The sequence below is a fragment of the Panicum virgatum genome, chromosome 8K (assembly GCF_016808335.1).
Source record: "Panicum virgatum strain AP13 chromosome 8K, P.virgatum_v5, whole genome shotgun sequence".
Classification (NCBI taxonomy): domain Eukaryota; kingdom Viridiplantae; phylum Streptophyta; class Magnoliopsida; order Poales; family Poaceae; genus Panicum; species Panicum virgatum.
Window position 1 is genome coordinate 43224289 of NC_053143.1, and position 16645 is coordinate 43240933.

Sequence of the window (16645 nt, forward strand, 5' to 3'; positions counted from 1 at the left end):
GGAGCTTCCGGCATCCCGGGACGAGGCGGCCTAGCACGCGCCTGCCTAGCTCCTCGTGGTGGGCGTTGTCGCCGTCGTCGCTCCCGATAGGCGCGCGCGGGACCTGCTCGGCAGCCCCCATGCCATCGCGAAGACGGGGGTGGGCGCCGGAGGGGAGGATAAGGGACTCGGGTGGGCGCCGGAGGGAGAGGGAGGACGGATCCGCTCGTGAGGCCCACAGATCTGCTCGAGCTCCGGCGAGGAGTGGGAGGGAGGAGGGAGGGGCGCCGGGGAGCCACGGCGGCGACGGAGCGGAGCTCGCCCGCCCGCGGCGGCGCGGCGCCGAGCTCGCCCGCCCGCCGGGGAGGGAGGAGCGCCGGGGAGCCGCGGCCTTGCTCCGGCGTCCGGTCGAGAGGAGGGAGGAGAGAGGGAGAAGGAGGGGATGGGCAGAGAAAGCAGGGGAGATGGGAGAGGGGAGGGGGCGGGGCGGGTGAGATGGGGTAGAGAGAGAGGAGAGGTAGGAAAAATAGAGTATGATACGTGGAGTCCACTTGCTGGTAGTTGATATAAAGGATGAGATTTAGGGTATGGCGGGCAGGCCCGGCCCTGAGGGGGCCAAGAGGGGCGGCCGCCCCGGGCCCCCGAAATCTAGGGGCCCAAAATGATACAATATATATGTAGGAGTATGTAGTAATGTAGGTATAACTATAATACTATGTTGATGAATAAAGCAAAGCTAACAATTTAACTAGCTGTGGACTGTGTTATTACCACATTATCATAAATCTATCTAATACCTAGCCCATATAATAGTTGGATGTATAGGTGGACTGCACCATTAATACATTATTAATCTTTCTTCTCTCATTCTCTCACCAAGTTTATTATAGGTCGTGTTACAACCGACTAAGAGCTGCCAGTAAACTTCCAGCCCACTTCTCTTCTCTCTTCCTCTATCTCCCCTCCAACTTCGCACAAATATAACATGACATTTCATTTAGTCCGCCTACATCACCTCATAATCTTGCTCTAAATGAAACAACTCGTCGCGCGATTCCCCACGACTCTATGTGCCATGCTATACCATCTCATTGTTCCTTGCCATGCAATTACTTGACATTGATTAGCAGCCGTATTGGATATTACACAATCCATACACACGACCATACTGGTCATACTAGAGGCTCCACACGTCTAGTGCTCCGTGCAAGAACATATTTTTACGATAATACCATATAATACTAATATGTATAAATTTTTTTACATAAATCTATTTTGGACGGGCTTATTAATTTATATATATATTATCACTATTATTATTATTATCACTATCTTTTTAGGCCCCAACTCTAATCGCTCGCCCAGGCCCCCAAATTCTCAGGACTGGCCCTGATGACGGGTGCGGGGAAAAATAGTATAGAGAACCGAATCTCGATGACTAGTATGAAATATTCTGTTTAGATGATCGATTTAGAGCATGACGAGTATGGATAGCCTAAGTACTGGAGAAATCCCCACTTATTCCTCGTTCTTTCCCGTGCTACTTCTAAACTTTTTCCTCTTCTTGTCCAATTCCCTTATTCTTCCAATCCCTAGCTACAGCTAACAAGCAATCGGATATTCTTCGGAAAAAGTCTATATCACCCCTCACCTATGGGGGGTGGACTACATAACTCCCAACTTATGAAACGGTCTATATCACCCCCTGAATTTTCCAAAACCAGTCAAATTACCCCCTAAAGCAGTTTCGAAAAATCATAGTAAATCACAGAAAAATTATATAATAAAAAATCCAATTGTGTTAGACTCCAAATGAGTAGACCTACACAACGAACTTATAATATGGTATGCTTTAGTATATTTTTTATAGCTATGAAGAAAAGCATAGATCTAAAGCTACAGCAAAATTGGATTTTCTATTTTCTGATTTCTTTGTGATTTACTATGATTTTTCGAAACTGTTTATAGGGGGTAATTTGACTGGTTTTGGAAAGTTCAGAGGGTGATATAGACCGTTTCATAAGTTGAGGGTTATGTAGTCCACCCCCATAGGTGGAGGGGTGATATAGACTTTTTCCGGTATTCTTCCAATCAAAATCTTGCCCTGGTAGCAATCGAGAACCAAATCAAATCTCGCACGAGTTCGCATATCCTAGTCTTCCCTGGTAGTGTTGTCCAAGCACATGCATGAAGATTGCACCCATGCTGCCATGCATCCCTGTACCGCGGCGGCCTGCGCACTACTACAGAACATAGATACTGTAACATACTCTAGTAACACATGCATCATTGTGTTACAGAGAAGTTTAATAGTAACATAAAAGTATGTGTTACAGATGAGTGTTGTAACACAAGCACATATTCTAGAAAATTGTGTTAAAAAAATATTTATAGTAACACAAAAGTAATGTTACACCTAAAATGTTACAAAGATAGTAGTATTGAGTAACACATACAAAATAATGTTACAATTTAAGTGTTCCAAAAAAGCTCTTCGAATTTTTTTTACTTTCACTAAGTGTCATGAATGTGATGACACTAGATAGCATCATGAGTAGATAATTGAGAATGTTGAAGAAATTACAAAAAAAACAAGTATTAGTAGTAAATATGAGGTCAGGTCAATAGATGATGATAAGGTAAGAAGTACGTGTACGAACAAAACCCATTGAAAAATATGACAATAATATATATTATACTAGCTTTTGTTACAAATGCAGCTTTTGCACTGTCATGAAAAGAAACTATGATAGATCTACAACTCATGGCTATCTCCAAGTTTTATTGTTCTGCCGAGGGATGAGCTTGGACGCGGTGCGCATGGCGTCGGCGAGCCGCAGCTCTTCCCCGAGGTGGGTGGGTGGGGGGGGGGGGGGGGGAGGGGGCGCTCGGTAGAGACATCGCCATGGATCTCGAGCGCCCGCCAAGCAGGGCCAGAGGCAGATGCGCACAATCGAGGGTATGCGCAGACGGAAGAGAGAAAAAGAAAATATTTTTTAGCAAAAAAAATTCTCGGTATGCGATTTCTATGATCCACTCCATCATAACTCCGTCGACCGCGACACGTTTAGCACTTCAAATGACAACATCATCAGTGATACTCATCGTCATGCACGGAAAGTTTTTTTTTTTGAGTGGGGAGGGGATCATGCACGTGCTAAGTTGAAAGGGGCAGCTTTGGGTGCCACGATGCGTGACCAAAAAAGCTCTTGAACCCCCTGTATTTTTCCCGGTGAATTTTTTTAGGGGGTGTGCCAACTTTATTCAAACAGCATAGCTAGTACAAACTCCATCAGAAAGATAAAAAACCAAACATGTCTTCATAATGATTCATAAATCGAGCTTCTAGCTAAAACATTATCATACCCTAGAGTATTCTTCAGACCTTCTACCCGTGTCTTGTGCACCTGAGTTTTGAGCACACACAGCACGGTCGGGGCACCCTTCTTCGCAAGATCGCGAAGTTCCTTCACCGTCGAGGCGTTGCCCAGTCCTCGATAGTTCCAACTTAAGCAACTCATTGCTTCTGGCGGCGCTCCGACATGGAGCCCGCCTCATCGTGTGAAAATTCACCCCCTGCGCTCGTCGTGCTCTTCTTCCTGTCTCTCAGCAAGACGTACACTGCAGCCATCCATTTGATCGCCGGTAAAACCGCGCTGTCATCCTTCGTTAGCAACACCCCCTCTCGTTCCGTCTCACTGAGGTAGAGCTTCCGCTCCTCCACCTCGACGTCCTGCTTCCCTATCTTCGTGCGCGAAAGTCCCGCCGCCGTGGTCACCCTCATCCTCACAGATCGAAAATTGAAATCCACCAAAACCGGACAGCTGAGTCAGATCAGTCTCATGGTCAGCCCAAGTAGGAACAGATCGAACCCAGACGAGGAGGAGGTGCGGCGTCAATGGAAAATCCTTCGCCCGGCGGAGATTGTGGACGGAGTCGCCCGGAACCCTGGCCGCGGCGCAGCCTGGTAGATTTCTTGGTCCCGCAGGGGCCCGGTGAATATTTGATAAATTAGCCTTAGTCATCATCGGCCAAGCCAACGTTGTGCCTTGGGCCCAGGTACTCGCGGCCCAGCAAAGCCTGACACTGATAGCCCATCTCGGTGTTCCCAGATGCCGACCTCCCCCTGGATCCAATCGCCCACAAGCGGACTCGCCCAGACCTAACCGCTGGCTGGCGGGTGGCCGACGTGCGAGGGGGCGAGGACGACCGCGCGACCGGCGAGGCGGCGAGGCGGCCGACCGCTCAGGCGTACGGCGGGCGTCGGTGGCTCGGGCGCATGGCGCGAGTGCTGTGCTGTGCTGTGCTGTGCGCTTCCCGGCCGCTCGGGCACGGTGCGCGGCGGCCCGACGCGCGGAGGCCAGGCGGCCAGCGGCCAACGCCGCTAGGCACTAGCAGGCAGTAGTTCAGCACGCAAGACAGGCAGGCGGATGGCAGAGGCCGCAAGTCTGCAAGCAAACAGGTGAAATTGATTCTGAAACCTTCACCAATCGGCCAATCTTGCAGTGCATATACATTTTTTCTGCTAGAATTGGAGAAATTGACTTATAAGATTATTTATCCCCCATTATGTAGACTAAATCGGCCTGCCTCCATTGCCTCCACATGGTGCAGGTTGTATGTTGCATCCAATTACCATTTTCCACTAATTAATTGTATTCTGCGTATTGCTTGCCTAATTCCTTTCAAATGTCTAACACTCCAACTCACTCGAGCTCAGGTTCACTTCCTACAGATGATGAAGATATTATAGATTTATAGATTGATAGGTGGGGATGAACAGACTTGGCACTTGTTAGGCATTTTTTTATAGTTTTCATTGTGTTTGTTGTACAATTAGACTTGGCATCGGAGATATAATATAATGCGCTGGGGTGATTTTCTGCTAAAGGTCCTTAGTTTGTTTCTAAAATATGACAATTAATTGGTTAGTACACAGTACTGACAATATGGGCAAGATCAAAATTTACACTATCAAGATTTTTGGGTTGCTCTCACAAGCTGCAGATTGCAGAGATATACGTGTGTTGCATTACCTTTGTGATGAACTTCATTAAATTGGTTACTTATATTTGTTGTAGGATTTCCACTACAACTATCTATTCCTTTTCACTGTTTCCATAAATTATACTTATAATTGAACCCTGTCCTATGCTGCAAATGCAAGGTTCATCATTTGTGAAGCCACTTTGGTTGGCAAGAATTTTACTTAGATTAACTTTGTTCTGTACTGCAAGCTTTGTCATACTTCTCTGTTTATGAATTAAGTTGGTTACTACCAACTATGCATCTTTCTTCAAAGTTAGATCAAAATATTTTCTCCATACCACCTGCCACATGACTATACAATTACCATGTTTGAGAAAAGATATTGCAGCCATTCCTTTCAATGCAGGTTTTATTTGCTGGGCGATGTTATATATGATCATTGGAGGAGTAACCTTAGGGTGTACTAAGTATCAAATGATATCACATAATGTAGTGGGTATCATTGAAAACAGATTTGACTGAACATTAGAGTCTCACTCTCACACAAGGGACATCTTTTTATGTGTTTCTCAGGAGAAGGTTACCTTGAATTTCGCCGGCCTTCTTTTAAATGATATGGTAAATATGACTACCACTACTCTACTTTCTGCCTTCTTTTAAATGACATGGTAAATGTGACTACCACTACTCTAGTTTCTATCATGTGCCGTATGGAGATTGATGAACTCTACTTATATAAACAATGAAAATAGCATGGTTGGTGAGATGTTATATTAGGTTCGATAAAAAGGGCAAGGGCGTACCCAGTGCCGTAGGCTTCCCGCACTGTGTGGAGTCTGGGGAAGGGTTGTTTTTAAGCCCCAAGCCTTACCCACACAAATGTGCAGAGGCTGGGGCTCGAACCCGGGACCTTCCGGTTACAGACGGTAGGCTCTACCGCTGCACCAGGCCCGCCCTTCAAAATTATTTTGTGCTAACTCAAAGGATATTGTTTCAAAATTATTTTGTGCTAACTCAAAGGATATTTAATTCATGCTATTTTCTGGTCTTGATTGTGCTCGTGGCTATCCCTCTGGACACTACTGGTAAGTATCCATGGATACCTTATGGTATTGAAATAATTCATGATTTTGCTATTTTTGGCATCTTGTCTAGCTAATGTTTGCAATTGAGGTTACTAGGCATTGTCAGCATTATAATAACATGCATTTACTTCTTGCCTAGCTGATATTTATAGGTTATATGCATATGCTTGTACTTGCAGTCTATAATGATATTAAGGACTATCAATTGCTTAGCCTTGGAGTTGTGTGTAATGTAGTTGATTTTTTAATAATATATAATATTACAACTAGCTTAATTCTCTAAGCAGTTTGAAATGATACATATTAAAGCTATATTTCTTAATGCAGGTTGAAATGATCAGTGACAGAATTCTTATGTTTGGATGCATTCAAGAATGGATCAAGAAACAATGGATTTTAGGATTTCTGGATACTTATACTTAATTTCTTCTTTCCAATAGTATAGACTGTACATTTCACTACAATGTATTCTCTAAATGTATACTTTTACGTATACTACATATACGTTTGTTTCCTTTCTATGATCAATGTACCTTCTTGTACCTTCTGATTATTGAAAATTATAGTTTGTGTTATTGTGCAAAGTGATGTTTACTCCACAAAAAATAATGTCAACATTATTTGCCATATGCAATGTGTAATAATGTTTTTTCTTAAAAATTCTTCAATGTGTTACAATAGGTAAAATATGTGTTACAAACCATATGTTACATTTTCCAAACTATGTTCTCTATGACAATGTGAAAGTGTTACTAAAGGTAAAAAAATGTGTTACAAAAGACAAATGTTGTAACACTTGATAAGTGTTCCAATAGATCACTAATTGTGTTACAGTGTAGTAACATATTCTGGGATGTAAAGGAACACATGTATTTTGTTCTAATAGATTAGGCTATAGTAACATCGCATATAGGAACACTAACAAAATGTGTTACTAGGAGACATGGTAACACATTTATTGAGCTATTGTAACACAAGTTGGTGTTACTAAAACCCTGTTTTGTAGTAGCACCCCGACCAGCGTGTCGAGCGTGCGCGACACAGTGGCACGGCAAGGCAACGTGTGCGCCAACTCGTGCGCGTGGCGTCGCCGCAATCGGACGGGGTGCTACATACGGTCAAAGTTTTAAATCTCCAGCTATAGCTTCCGCTATCTCCCGCTGTAGCTGTTTAATAGAGATTTAGTTAAGTTTTTTCATGTATAATTTAGCTCTTAGCTGCCGCTATAGCCCGCTATAGCCGGCTATAGCTTGTTTTTTAATATAGAAAGCTAAGTGGCTTAGCCCGCTATTTAAAACATTGCTACGTTACGGCGCCCGCGACCTCGTCAGCCGCGCCGCCAACACCTCCGTGGCGTACCGCCGGTGCAGCGCCAGCACGAGCGGCGACGCCGGGTTCCTGAGCGCCCGCGGCACCGTCCTGGCGGAGGAGCTGCAGCAGCGCGTGGAGGCCACACGGCCGCGTACGAGGTGAGGGCGTCGGCCAGGGCCCGTGCGCGGCGTTGCGCAATGCCTCGGCAGCATCCCGGCGAGCCAATGCGCCGCGTGCGTGTCGCAGGCGGTGGCGCAGCTCGGGGCACGTGCGGCGCCGTACCTAGATTATTGGGAGGAAGATGATCTTCTCAGGGATCCATTTTGCTTAAGAGAGGAGGCCGCCGGCGACATCTTACTGCCTAGGACATCTTTTTTTCGCGAACTGGTACATTGTGTAACTAGTAAAAATGGTGGGTTATTTTCAACTGACTCCAGGAAGGTGTACAACCAGCTGTATAAGGAGAAGGTGGACGGTGAGCAATTTGAGGCGGTCAGGGACCTGTTGCCGGCACGGCGCTGTGCGATCCCGGCACTTGGCCTTTTGGCTTGAGCTGCCGACCCCGGTTGCTGCCTACGATCCATGGATCATATCTGAGGTTTATCCTGAAACGTCCGTGGGCTCAGTACTCGAGCTCGACGTGACGTGGTCCGTGTTCTGGTCGACGACACTAGGGCCGTGTTTGGTTGCAGTCTGTAAAATTTTTGAAAAAACATATTTCTATATTTGAAGTACTAAACATAGACTAATAACAAAAATAATTACAGAATTCGTCTGTAAATCGCGAGACGAATCTAATGAGCCTAATTAATCCGTCATTAGAGGTTATTTACTGTAGCATTACTGTATCAATTTAGCGTCTGATTACAGCCTAATTAGGTTCATTAGATTCGTCTCGCCATTTACAGACAGCAGTCGCAATGCGTTTTTTATTTCGTCTAGATTTAAGTCTACATGCAGGTGCCGGAATTTTTTTTTGGAATTTTGGTTTTGGAAACCAAACACAGCCTAGGGTGTCGATTATGTGTCTGCAGGAGTAGTTGATGATGCTGTAATTCGCTACATGTGTAGTACTCAATTCAGAGACTTCCGGCACGCGCGGTGGTGCGCTGGTGACTTGTCACCAGGACGTTGCTGCCGTCCCTGGCATGCTGGTTGGTTGCTTTTGGGTGACTGAAGGTCACACCATGTTCCGGTGATTCTGATGGCTCACAGCGGTATACCTCAGGAAGATGAAGAGAAAGTCCACTTCCTTGATGATCTGGATGCGGTGCACATGCCTGCGCCGGGCCTTGGGCCGTGGCAGGCGATTTCAAGCTCCAGGAGCGGATCAAGCTGGACATCGAGCTTTGGATCAAGGCGGGAGCCACATACTTAGGTTGCTTATATGAAGGGAGTAGTCAGTAATCAGGTTGGGGTTTCTTGTAGCTCTCTCTGCGTTGTTGTAAACTTTATTTTCATCTTTCGTCTTAATACAATGATACGCAGCTCTCCTGCGTATTGGGGAAAAAAATAGTGGGTTATTTACTCCAGCTTCATGAGGATTCCCATAACTGTGCATTGGGGTGCTCCATAAAAAATATGAAGTTGGCCCCCAACTCCACATTTTTTCCTGGAGTTTCTGGATCTGGAGTTTCTAGAGCTAAAGTGTTTGGCAAGGAGTTCGTGGAGCGGAGCTCTCCCAAACACGTCCTTAAATTTTACTAGCCTATCAACCCGCACATGCTGATTACAATTAATATAAAAAAGACCTATAGCTAATAATTACAAGAGCATCTCCAAAAGAATAGCTAAATCACACTTTTCACATTGTCATTTAACTATCCATATAGCCAGCTTTCACTCTCCATGTCTGTACTATCCAACGGACTAGCCATCAAACTCTTCTTTTCTCATCCTCGCCACCCATCCCTGCCGTCCACTGCCCGTCCGCCACCCCTTCCCTGCCGCCCCTTCCGATCCTATTGCCATTCCCTACCATCCGCGCCAAGGAGTTTTGTGGCTCATCGGCGACTCCTTCCGGGGCGAGCCCAGCTGCCGAGTTCAGGGTGTGAGGGGGCCGGAGTGGCGGCGCGAGGGCGCGGGGGTGTAACGAACATGGCACCATTGATGCCATTTCGAGTGATTTTGGTGATCGAATGACAACACAACACTTGGACTAATATGATTGTTAAGATAATCATTCTCAGGCTTTTAGGTTCAAGTGATGACAAAGAGAAAGAGAAGATAGGCGTAGCAAGGCCCGATGGACTGCCCCTACGGGGGTTCCGCTACCCGGTTAGCGGACGGGGGTCGAGGGGGAGCCGCCCCTCGCGGGTCTCAGGGCAGCGCCCTGAAAGCTCTTCGATTCAGGAGCACCGGAAGAACCGACGCCAGGGCATCGGAGCATCCGATGGTAGTCGGAAGAACCGACGCCTTGATACTTTGGTGCAGAAGGGAATCGAAGCCAAGTCAGCCTATAGGCACCGGTTGAACCGACGGTCTAAAATAGGGCATCGGTGCAATGGCCGTCCTTTGTACCAGAGACGATGTCAAGTGCCCAGAAGAAGTTTCTTCAGCACCGGTTCAACCGACGGTGCATCGGTGCATACCACCGGTGTAATGACGTCAGCGTCCAGGAGAAGATTCCTTCAGCACCGGTTGAACCGGTGAGGCATCGGTGCAAAGCATCGGTTCAACCGGTGGTCTCTGCGTCAGCCATCAGGAGTCCAACGGCTACTTCGTGTTATGAGTGACCGGATGAACCGACGCTACCCTGCCAAGAGGCATCGGTTCTTCCGGTGGTACGCAGATTTTCAGCTAACCGTTGGAGCAACGGCTACAAGACTTGGTGGCCTATATATACGCCTCACCCCGGCCATTTGAAGATTGCTGGAGTTGCTGGACATCCCACACACACCCAAGAACATCTCCAAGCCATACAAAAGCATCAAGATCATATCCTTAGCCCTTAGCACACTTTGAGAGTGTTGTGTAAAGGATTAGCTCTTAGTGAGTGAGTTTGCAAGGCTTAGAGCCTTTGTGCTGTGGTTCATTAGTGAACCAAAACAAGAGCTTGGTGCGCCGGCACCTTGGAGCGTGGAGCTCGCCGGCAACGTCATCGACCCTCCGACTTGGTGTGGAGCGGCGACGACACCTTTGTGCGGGGGACGTGGAGACCCCCATCCTTTGTGGAGAAGCTCCTTAGTGGAACCCGGGGCCAAGGTGACCGTGATTGTGTTCACGGAAGAGACTTGGTGGCCGAGTAGCAATACTCTTAGTGAGTGCTACAACAACGTGGATGTAGGTGTGCCTTTGTGGCTAACCGAACCACGGGATAAACACCCGCGTCAAGAGTTTGCTATCTCCTATCCCGCTCTTTAAGCTTCCGCATTTCATTCTAATAATTTGTATGCCTTTACTTTCATAGAATAGTTTCTTGATAGGAAAGGCTATAGGTTGCTAAACTCTTTTGGGATAGGGGTTTTACACTAGAACAACCTAGTTGCACATCTAGATAGCTTATTTTAGTTTAAGCTTTGTGCAAACTAGTTGGAGCCATAGGTCTAAGTTTTTTTTAGTGCCTAATTCACCCCCTCCCCCTCTTAGGCTAGAGCACCCGATCACTTTCAGGGGGCGGCATCAGGGTGCCGCCGCAGGGGCGGTGAGCGAACGGGAGGGAGAGGTACCGCGAGCTGAGCGGCTCGGCACTGTTGCTGAGCGAGGGGCGCGGGATGGTGAGGTGGATATTGAGCGGAGCAATATGAAGAGTCTGTTGGATGGTGATTTCTCCTCCTTTTTCTTTAATTTTTTACCTATCCAATCAAGTTTAGCTAGCCTCTTTCATCAATTTAATATTCTAACACATACTCAAAAATACATATTTATTATTATCTAGTTGCAATAGATTTTATTTCGTAATTTGTATCTGCCATATATGTTTGATATATATTTAATTGAACCATTTGTTTATGAATTGGTATTCTTATCTCTTCTATCAATACACTGCATGTATGTTTGACACATATCATGGGTAGTATTTTTATGTCAATAATAATATATTAATAATAATAGAAATAGTAATTTAGAATTCTATATTGGTGTACTTTAATATTTTATTATAATTTTATAATTTAGATCCGGATTTAAGGGTTACATTAACTTTTAATAATGACACAATTGGATAATTTATATGCAAATTTAGTGGGTTATTTGCATTATTTTTTATATAGTAGTATATGTGGGTAATTTACATGAAGATAAGGGGATAACTTTAGATTTTTATAATAACAGAGGTGGTTAATTTAGATATATATTTAGGGGGTTACTTTAGTATATTTTCACAATGGTAGGTGGGTAATTTATTAGGAAATATAACAGATCTAATGACTATTGTGATCAGAGTTGTCAGATTAATTGCTTGTGTGATTTAGATACATATTTAGGGGGTTACTTTAGTCTATTTTCATAATGGTATGTGGGTAATTTATTAGGAAAGATAATAGATCCAATGACTATTGTGATCAGAGTTGTCAGATTAATTGCTTGTGTGAATTTATCTATTTTTTGGAGTGAATATAGTAAGATAGTAAGATTATGCCAAACTACCTTGGTCATGAATCGATGGCGACGCTGGTCACGCGGCGCCAGCTTTTTTAAAGCTGCCACGTCAATTGTTCGTTCTCCGGCACTTTCCTTTGCACACGGTTTCCGTGGAAAGGAGAGAAATTCCCTCCGATCCAGCCAATTCCACAGCACCTTCCTTAACCGACGCGCCAAAGCTTGTGTGACTTTCCCCAGCGCGTATTGACTCCGAGTCGTCGCGGCTGGTCCTCCTGGGTTTGCAGCTACTGCTGGTGCCTGGTGGTGGTGGGGTGACTCAGTGGTGGCTTCATATGGAGAACCGCTTCTTGCCCCCCACCCACTCTCCCATCCTTCTGCTGGCCTTGGGTCTTCCATTTGCCTGCCTCTGCAATCGAGCCAAGTTCTGCTAGCTCTCCGTCGATCGTCTCCTGAGAATGGAGGTCGTGACAGGGGCGATCAGCACCCTCCTGGCCAAGCTGGGGGACCTGCTCATGGACGAGTACAGGTTGCAGGCAAGCGTCAGGGGCGACATCGCGTTCCTAATGGACGAGCTGGAGAGCATCCAGGCAGCCCTCCTGAAGGTCTCCGAGGCACCCATCGACGAGCCACCTGACATCCAAGTCAAGCTCTGGGCCAAGGAGGTCAAGGAGCTGTCCTACGACATCGAGGACAGAGTCGACACCTTCACGGTGCGCGTCGACGGCCACGCACCGAGCAGGCAGCTGCACGGCCTCAGGGGCGTCGTTGGCAGAAGCCTCAACCTTCTGAAAAAGGCCGAGATCCGCCACGACATCGGCATGGACATCAAGGACATCAAGCGGCGCATCAAGGAGGTCAGTGAGCGCCGAGACAGGTACAAGGTTGATAATGTTGCTGTTAAGCCTGTTGGCCCAAGTGTACATAGCCTGCGCCTGTCAGCTCTTTATAGGAAGGCAGCCGAGCTCATTGGCACGGAGGAGAAGGGCGATTACCTGGTCAGCAAACTTCAGCTGCAGAAGACGGTCTCTATTGTTGGTTTTGGTGGATTAGGCAAAACCACTCTAGCGAAATTAGTGTATGAGAAGCTTAAGGTGCAGTTCCACTGCGGGGCTTTTGTTTCTGTGTCTTTTAATCCCAACATGATCAGCCTTTTCAAGAATATGCTCCACCAACTTGGCAACTACAAGAATGTAGCAACGTGGGAAGAAGCGCAACTCATCGACGAAATAAGAGAATTTCTTCGGAATAAGAGGTCTCTCTCTCTCTCTGCTGCCATTTTTTAGTAGCCATCTTATTAGAGTTACCCTTTATTATTCGGAGTATATCACATTATTATTTGTTTTATATTGTTTTGAAATATTTAATTAGGACACATTATTAGAGCTTTACTGATACATGATTATTGCCCGGTATTCCCATATAGGTATCTCATAGTAATCGATGATATATGGAGTACATCTGCATGGAAAACGATCCAATATGCTTTGATCGAGAATGAATGTGGAAGCAGAGTAATCACAACTACTCGCATTCTTGATGTTGCAAAATGTGCTGGTGGTGTCTATGAACTACCACGTCTAACTCCTGCTGACTCAAGAAAATTATTCAACATAAGAATATTTGGAACAGAAAAAAAATCTCTCCCTAAGGAACTAGAGGAAGTATATAACAGTATTTTGAAGAAATGTGGTGGTGTACCACTAGCTATCATCACAATAGCTAGTATGTTGGCCAGTAAAATGGGAAAGGAGAATACATACAAGTACTGGTCTAAGGTGTACAGAACTATGGGTTCTGGGCTAGAAGATAGTCCTGATTACAATGACATGAGAAGAATACTGTTAATCAGTTATTATGAGCTGCCTCCACATCTAAAGACTTGTTTGCTGTATCTAAGTTTGTTTCCAGAAGATTCCGAGGTCAGCACAGAATACTTAATATGGCAATGGGTTGGGGAAGGTTTTGTCCAAAAAGAACAGGGGAAGACCATATATGAAGTAGGACAGGATTATGTTGATCAGCTAATTAACAGAAGTATGATTGAAGCAGCAGACTTTGACCATGATAGTAGTAATGTATCCTATTGTCGAATACATGATATGGTGCTTGATCTCGTTACTGGCTTGTCAAATGAGGATGGTTTTCAGACAACATTAGATGGGCAGCGGACCACGTGTCTACCAAATAGGATACGTCGACTGTCCCTCCAAACCAGCAATGAAGAGGATGTCAAGCTGGTATCAACCATGAGCATGTCCCATATGAGGTCGCTTACTGTGTTCAAGGCAGCTTTCAATTTGCTACCAGCCCTTTCAAACTTTCCAGTGCTGCGTGTATTGGATTTAAGTGGCTGCAGGCAAGTTGATAACCATCATTTTAAGGATATTTGCAATCTGTTCCACCTTAGATTCTTGGGGCTATGGCTTACAGGTATTACTGAGATTCCAGAAGAAATTGGGAGTCTACAGTTTTTGCAGGTATTGGACATAAGTTGTACAGAAATAAATGAGGTCCCCGCAACTTTTGTCCAATTACGACAATTGGTGTGCCTGCGTTTTGATCATCTGAAGAGACTGCCAGAAAGATTTGGAGATCTGAAATCTCTGGAACGATTGGAGGGTAAGATTGATCTGGAGTCTCCAACCATCCTGCATGAGTTGGGGGGTCTTACTGAGCTGAGGCGTGTGCATGTCAACTTCAGTGAATGGGATGAGAGCATCGAGAACCATATTCTCCAATTTCTCTCTAACCTGGTTTGTCTAGAGGACCTGAAAATAAGTGGCTACAATGGTGACTTTGATTCCCAGCGTGACAGGTTGTCGCCTAGACTTCAACAGATCCAGGACATACGGATGATGGGTTGCATCATCCCTGCAGTACCTAGTTGGATGTCCTCACTCTCTGCACTATCCATCCTTTCTATGGCACTATATACAATTGGAGAGGAGGACCTCCATGTCCTTGGGAGCATACCATCTCTTTCTCATCTGGAAATATTGGTGAAGGAACCTACACAAGGCAGAAACAAAAAGTTGGTCATCAGCAATGTTTACCCATTTTTGTTTCTAACAAACTTCAAAATCTATGGAACAATGGAGGCGGTGTTTCTGCAAGGAGCCATGGAAAAGCTTCAAACCCTTTTTTTGAGCTTCAATGTGCAGGAGACAATGGATCAATTTGGTGACCTCGACTTCGGCTTGGAGAACCTTTCTTCACTTGCGCATGTCGCTGTTGACATGAGTTGCACAGGGTCCGAGGATCGGAAGGCTGCGGAGGCTGCAATTCAAAAAGCAGTCGACATGAATCCCAACAAGCCCGCACTGAATTTTGGGAAGGTAATCATACTAATGCATGCTTTGAAGCAAACATATGTTAAATTAATTACCTTACATTTATCAGTAGTAGTTTTTTTTTGTTTTCATACCTCATTTATTTCGTCATTTGAAGTTCTAATGATTCAAGATGACAATTTTCTCCGTGGGGACGGATCCCCACGGATCCCGACCCGAGCAGGGTGAGAAATCTCCCCGCCAACTCTCCATACAGCAGCAGGCTAGAAGTAGCACTTCATTTATAGAAGTTGTCCGATCTGGTTTCATTTCTTTAAATATGCTCTACTATTGGTTTTTGGCTCTACTATGTGCGTCCTTCCGCTGGATTATGCCTCTTTGACTTGCAAAATCTTATCACTGAATATGATTTTGACTCTTATTTTGCAGCGCTTCTTTTTTTCTTGGAAATCCTGACCACGAGCTCTACCTCCGCAAAAACTGCATCATCGTCAGCAAGAGCTAACCAAGATCCTTGGAATCCAAATCAAATCCCAAGTTGATTTTTCTTTCATGAACTCTTGCAATGAATTGTGATGCTACGTGCTCAACGTATGACGAGATGATTTTTTTGGAGTACATTACTGCTGTGACGTAATCCCCACGGGTCCCCGAGGGATCTCGGGGATCCGTCAGAAAGATTTAGGATTTGGGATGCTTGAAAACATGTATCTTTGGATATACCTGGTTCTCCAGAAACCTGATGGACTGGTTTAGTTTTGTATCTATGCAATGGGTCATCTTACTATTACTAATTGGAGGTTCCTTCGAAGCATCCATATGAAACCACCTAGGAATCCTATGTGGACACCTTAGAAAATGAGAAAATCATAAAAAGTCTCTACGTAAAGCCACCTATGATCCTATGTGGACACTCTAAAAAATTAGATAAATCACAGAAATTCTGTAAAAAAACAAAACATATCCGGCCATCAATACGTATAATGTAACCATAATAGCCTTTGGATCTACACAAGCAGATATCAACCGGTACGTACAGGTTGGTGACCATCAAATCGTACCAGATACAACTAACACTACTACATAATAGACCTTTGTTCCAGGCCATTTGTCCCGGTTGCCTTTGGACCCGGGACAATAGGTGGCTTTTGTCCCGGGTCCAAAGGCTAGCCGGGCCAGGGGGGGACATGGGCCTTTTGTCCCGGTTGGAGGTACCAACCCGGACAAAAGGTTCCCCTTTTGTCCCGGTTGGTGGCTCCATCCGGGACAAAAGGCCCAACCCTTTTATCCCGGTTGGTAACACCAGTCCGGACAAAAGGGTGACCCTTTTATCCCGGTTGGTAACACCAGCCCGGACAAAAGCCCCCCCCCACGTGATAGTTCAAAAGAGAGTTATTCTTTACTGAGTCACATGTACTGCTTAGGTGAGTTGGCAAGAAAGCCATGCGC

General features: G+C 45.4%; 1 protein-coding gene and 1 long non-coding RNA gene across 2 annotated transcripts; both read left to right on the forward strand.

The window, feature by feature from the left end:
- Positions 1-4496: 4496 nt before the first annotated feature.
- On the forward strand, positions 4497-6628 carry LOC120644780. Its single transcript, XR_005663955.1, has 2 exons — positions 4497-5586; positions 6381-6628. It is a non-coding gene; the product is annotated as an uncharacterized LOC120644780 (long non-coding RNA).
- A 5584-nt stretch (positions 6629-12212) lies between these two features.
- LOC120644781 (disease resistance protein PIK6-NP-like) lies at positions 12213-15963 on the forward strand. Its single transcript, XM_039921489.1, has 3 exons — positions 12213-13158; positions 13330-15241; positions 15626-15963. Exons 1-3 carry the CDS (start codon positions 12362-12364, stop codon positions 15650-15652), a joined length of 2736 nt encoding a protein of 911 aa, XP_039777423.1. The 5' UTR covers positions 12213-12361; the 3' UTR covers positions 15653-15963.
- Positions 15964-16645: the final 682 nt, after the last annotated feature.

Coding starts and splice junctions, on each gene's coding strand:
- LOC120644781 (XM_039921489.1), top strand. CDS start 12,362: ATGGAGGTCGTGACAGGGGCGATCAGCACCCTCCTGGCCAAGCTGGGG. Junction 13,159..13,329: donor GAATTTCTTCGGAATAAGAG/GTCTCTCTCTCT, acceptor ATTCCCATATAG/GTATCTCATAGTAATCGATG. Junction 15,242..15,625: donor CCGCACTGAATTTTGGGAAG/GTAATCATACTA, acceptor CTTATTTTGCAG/CGCTTCTTTTTTTCTTGGAA.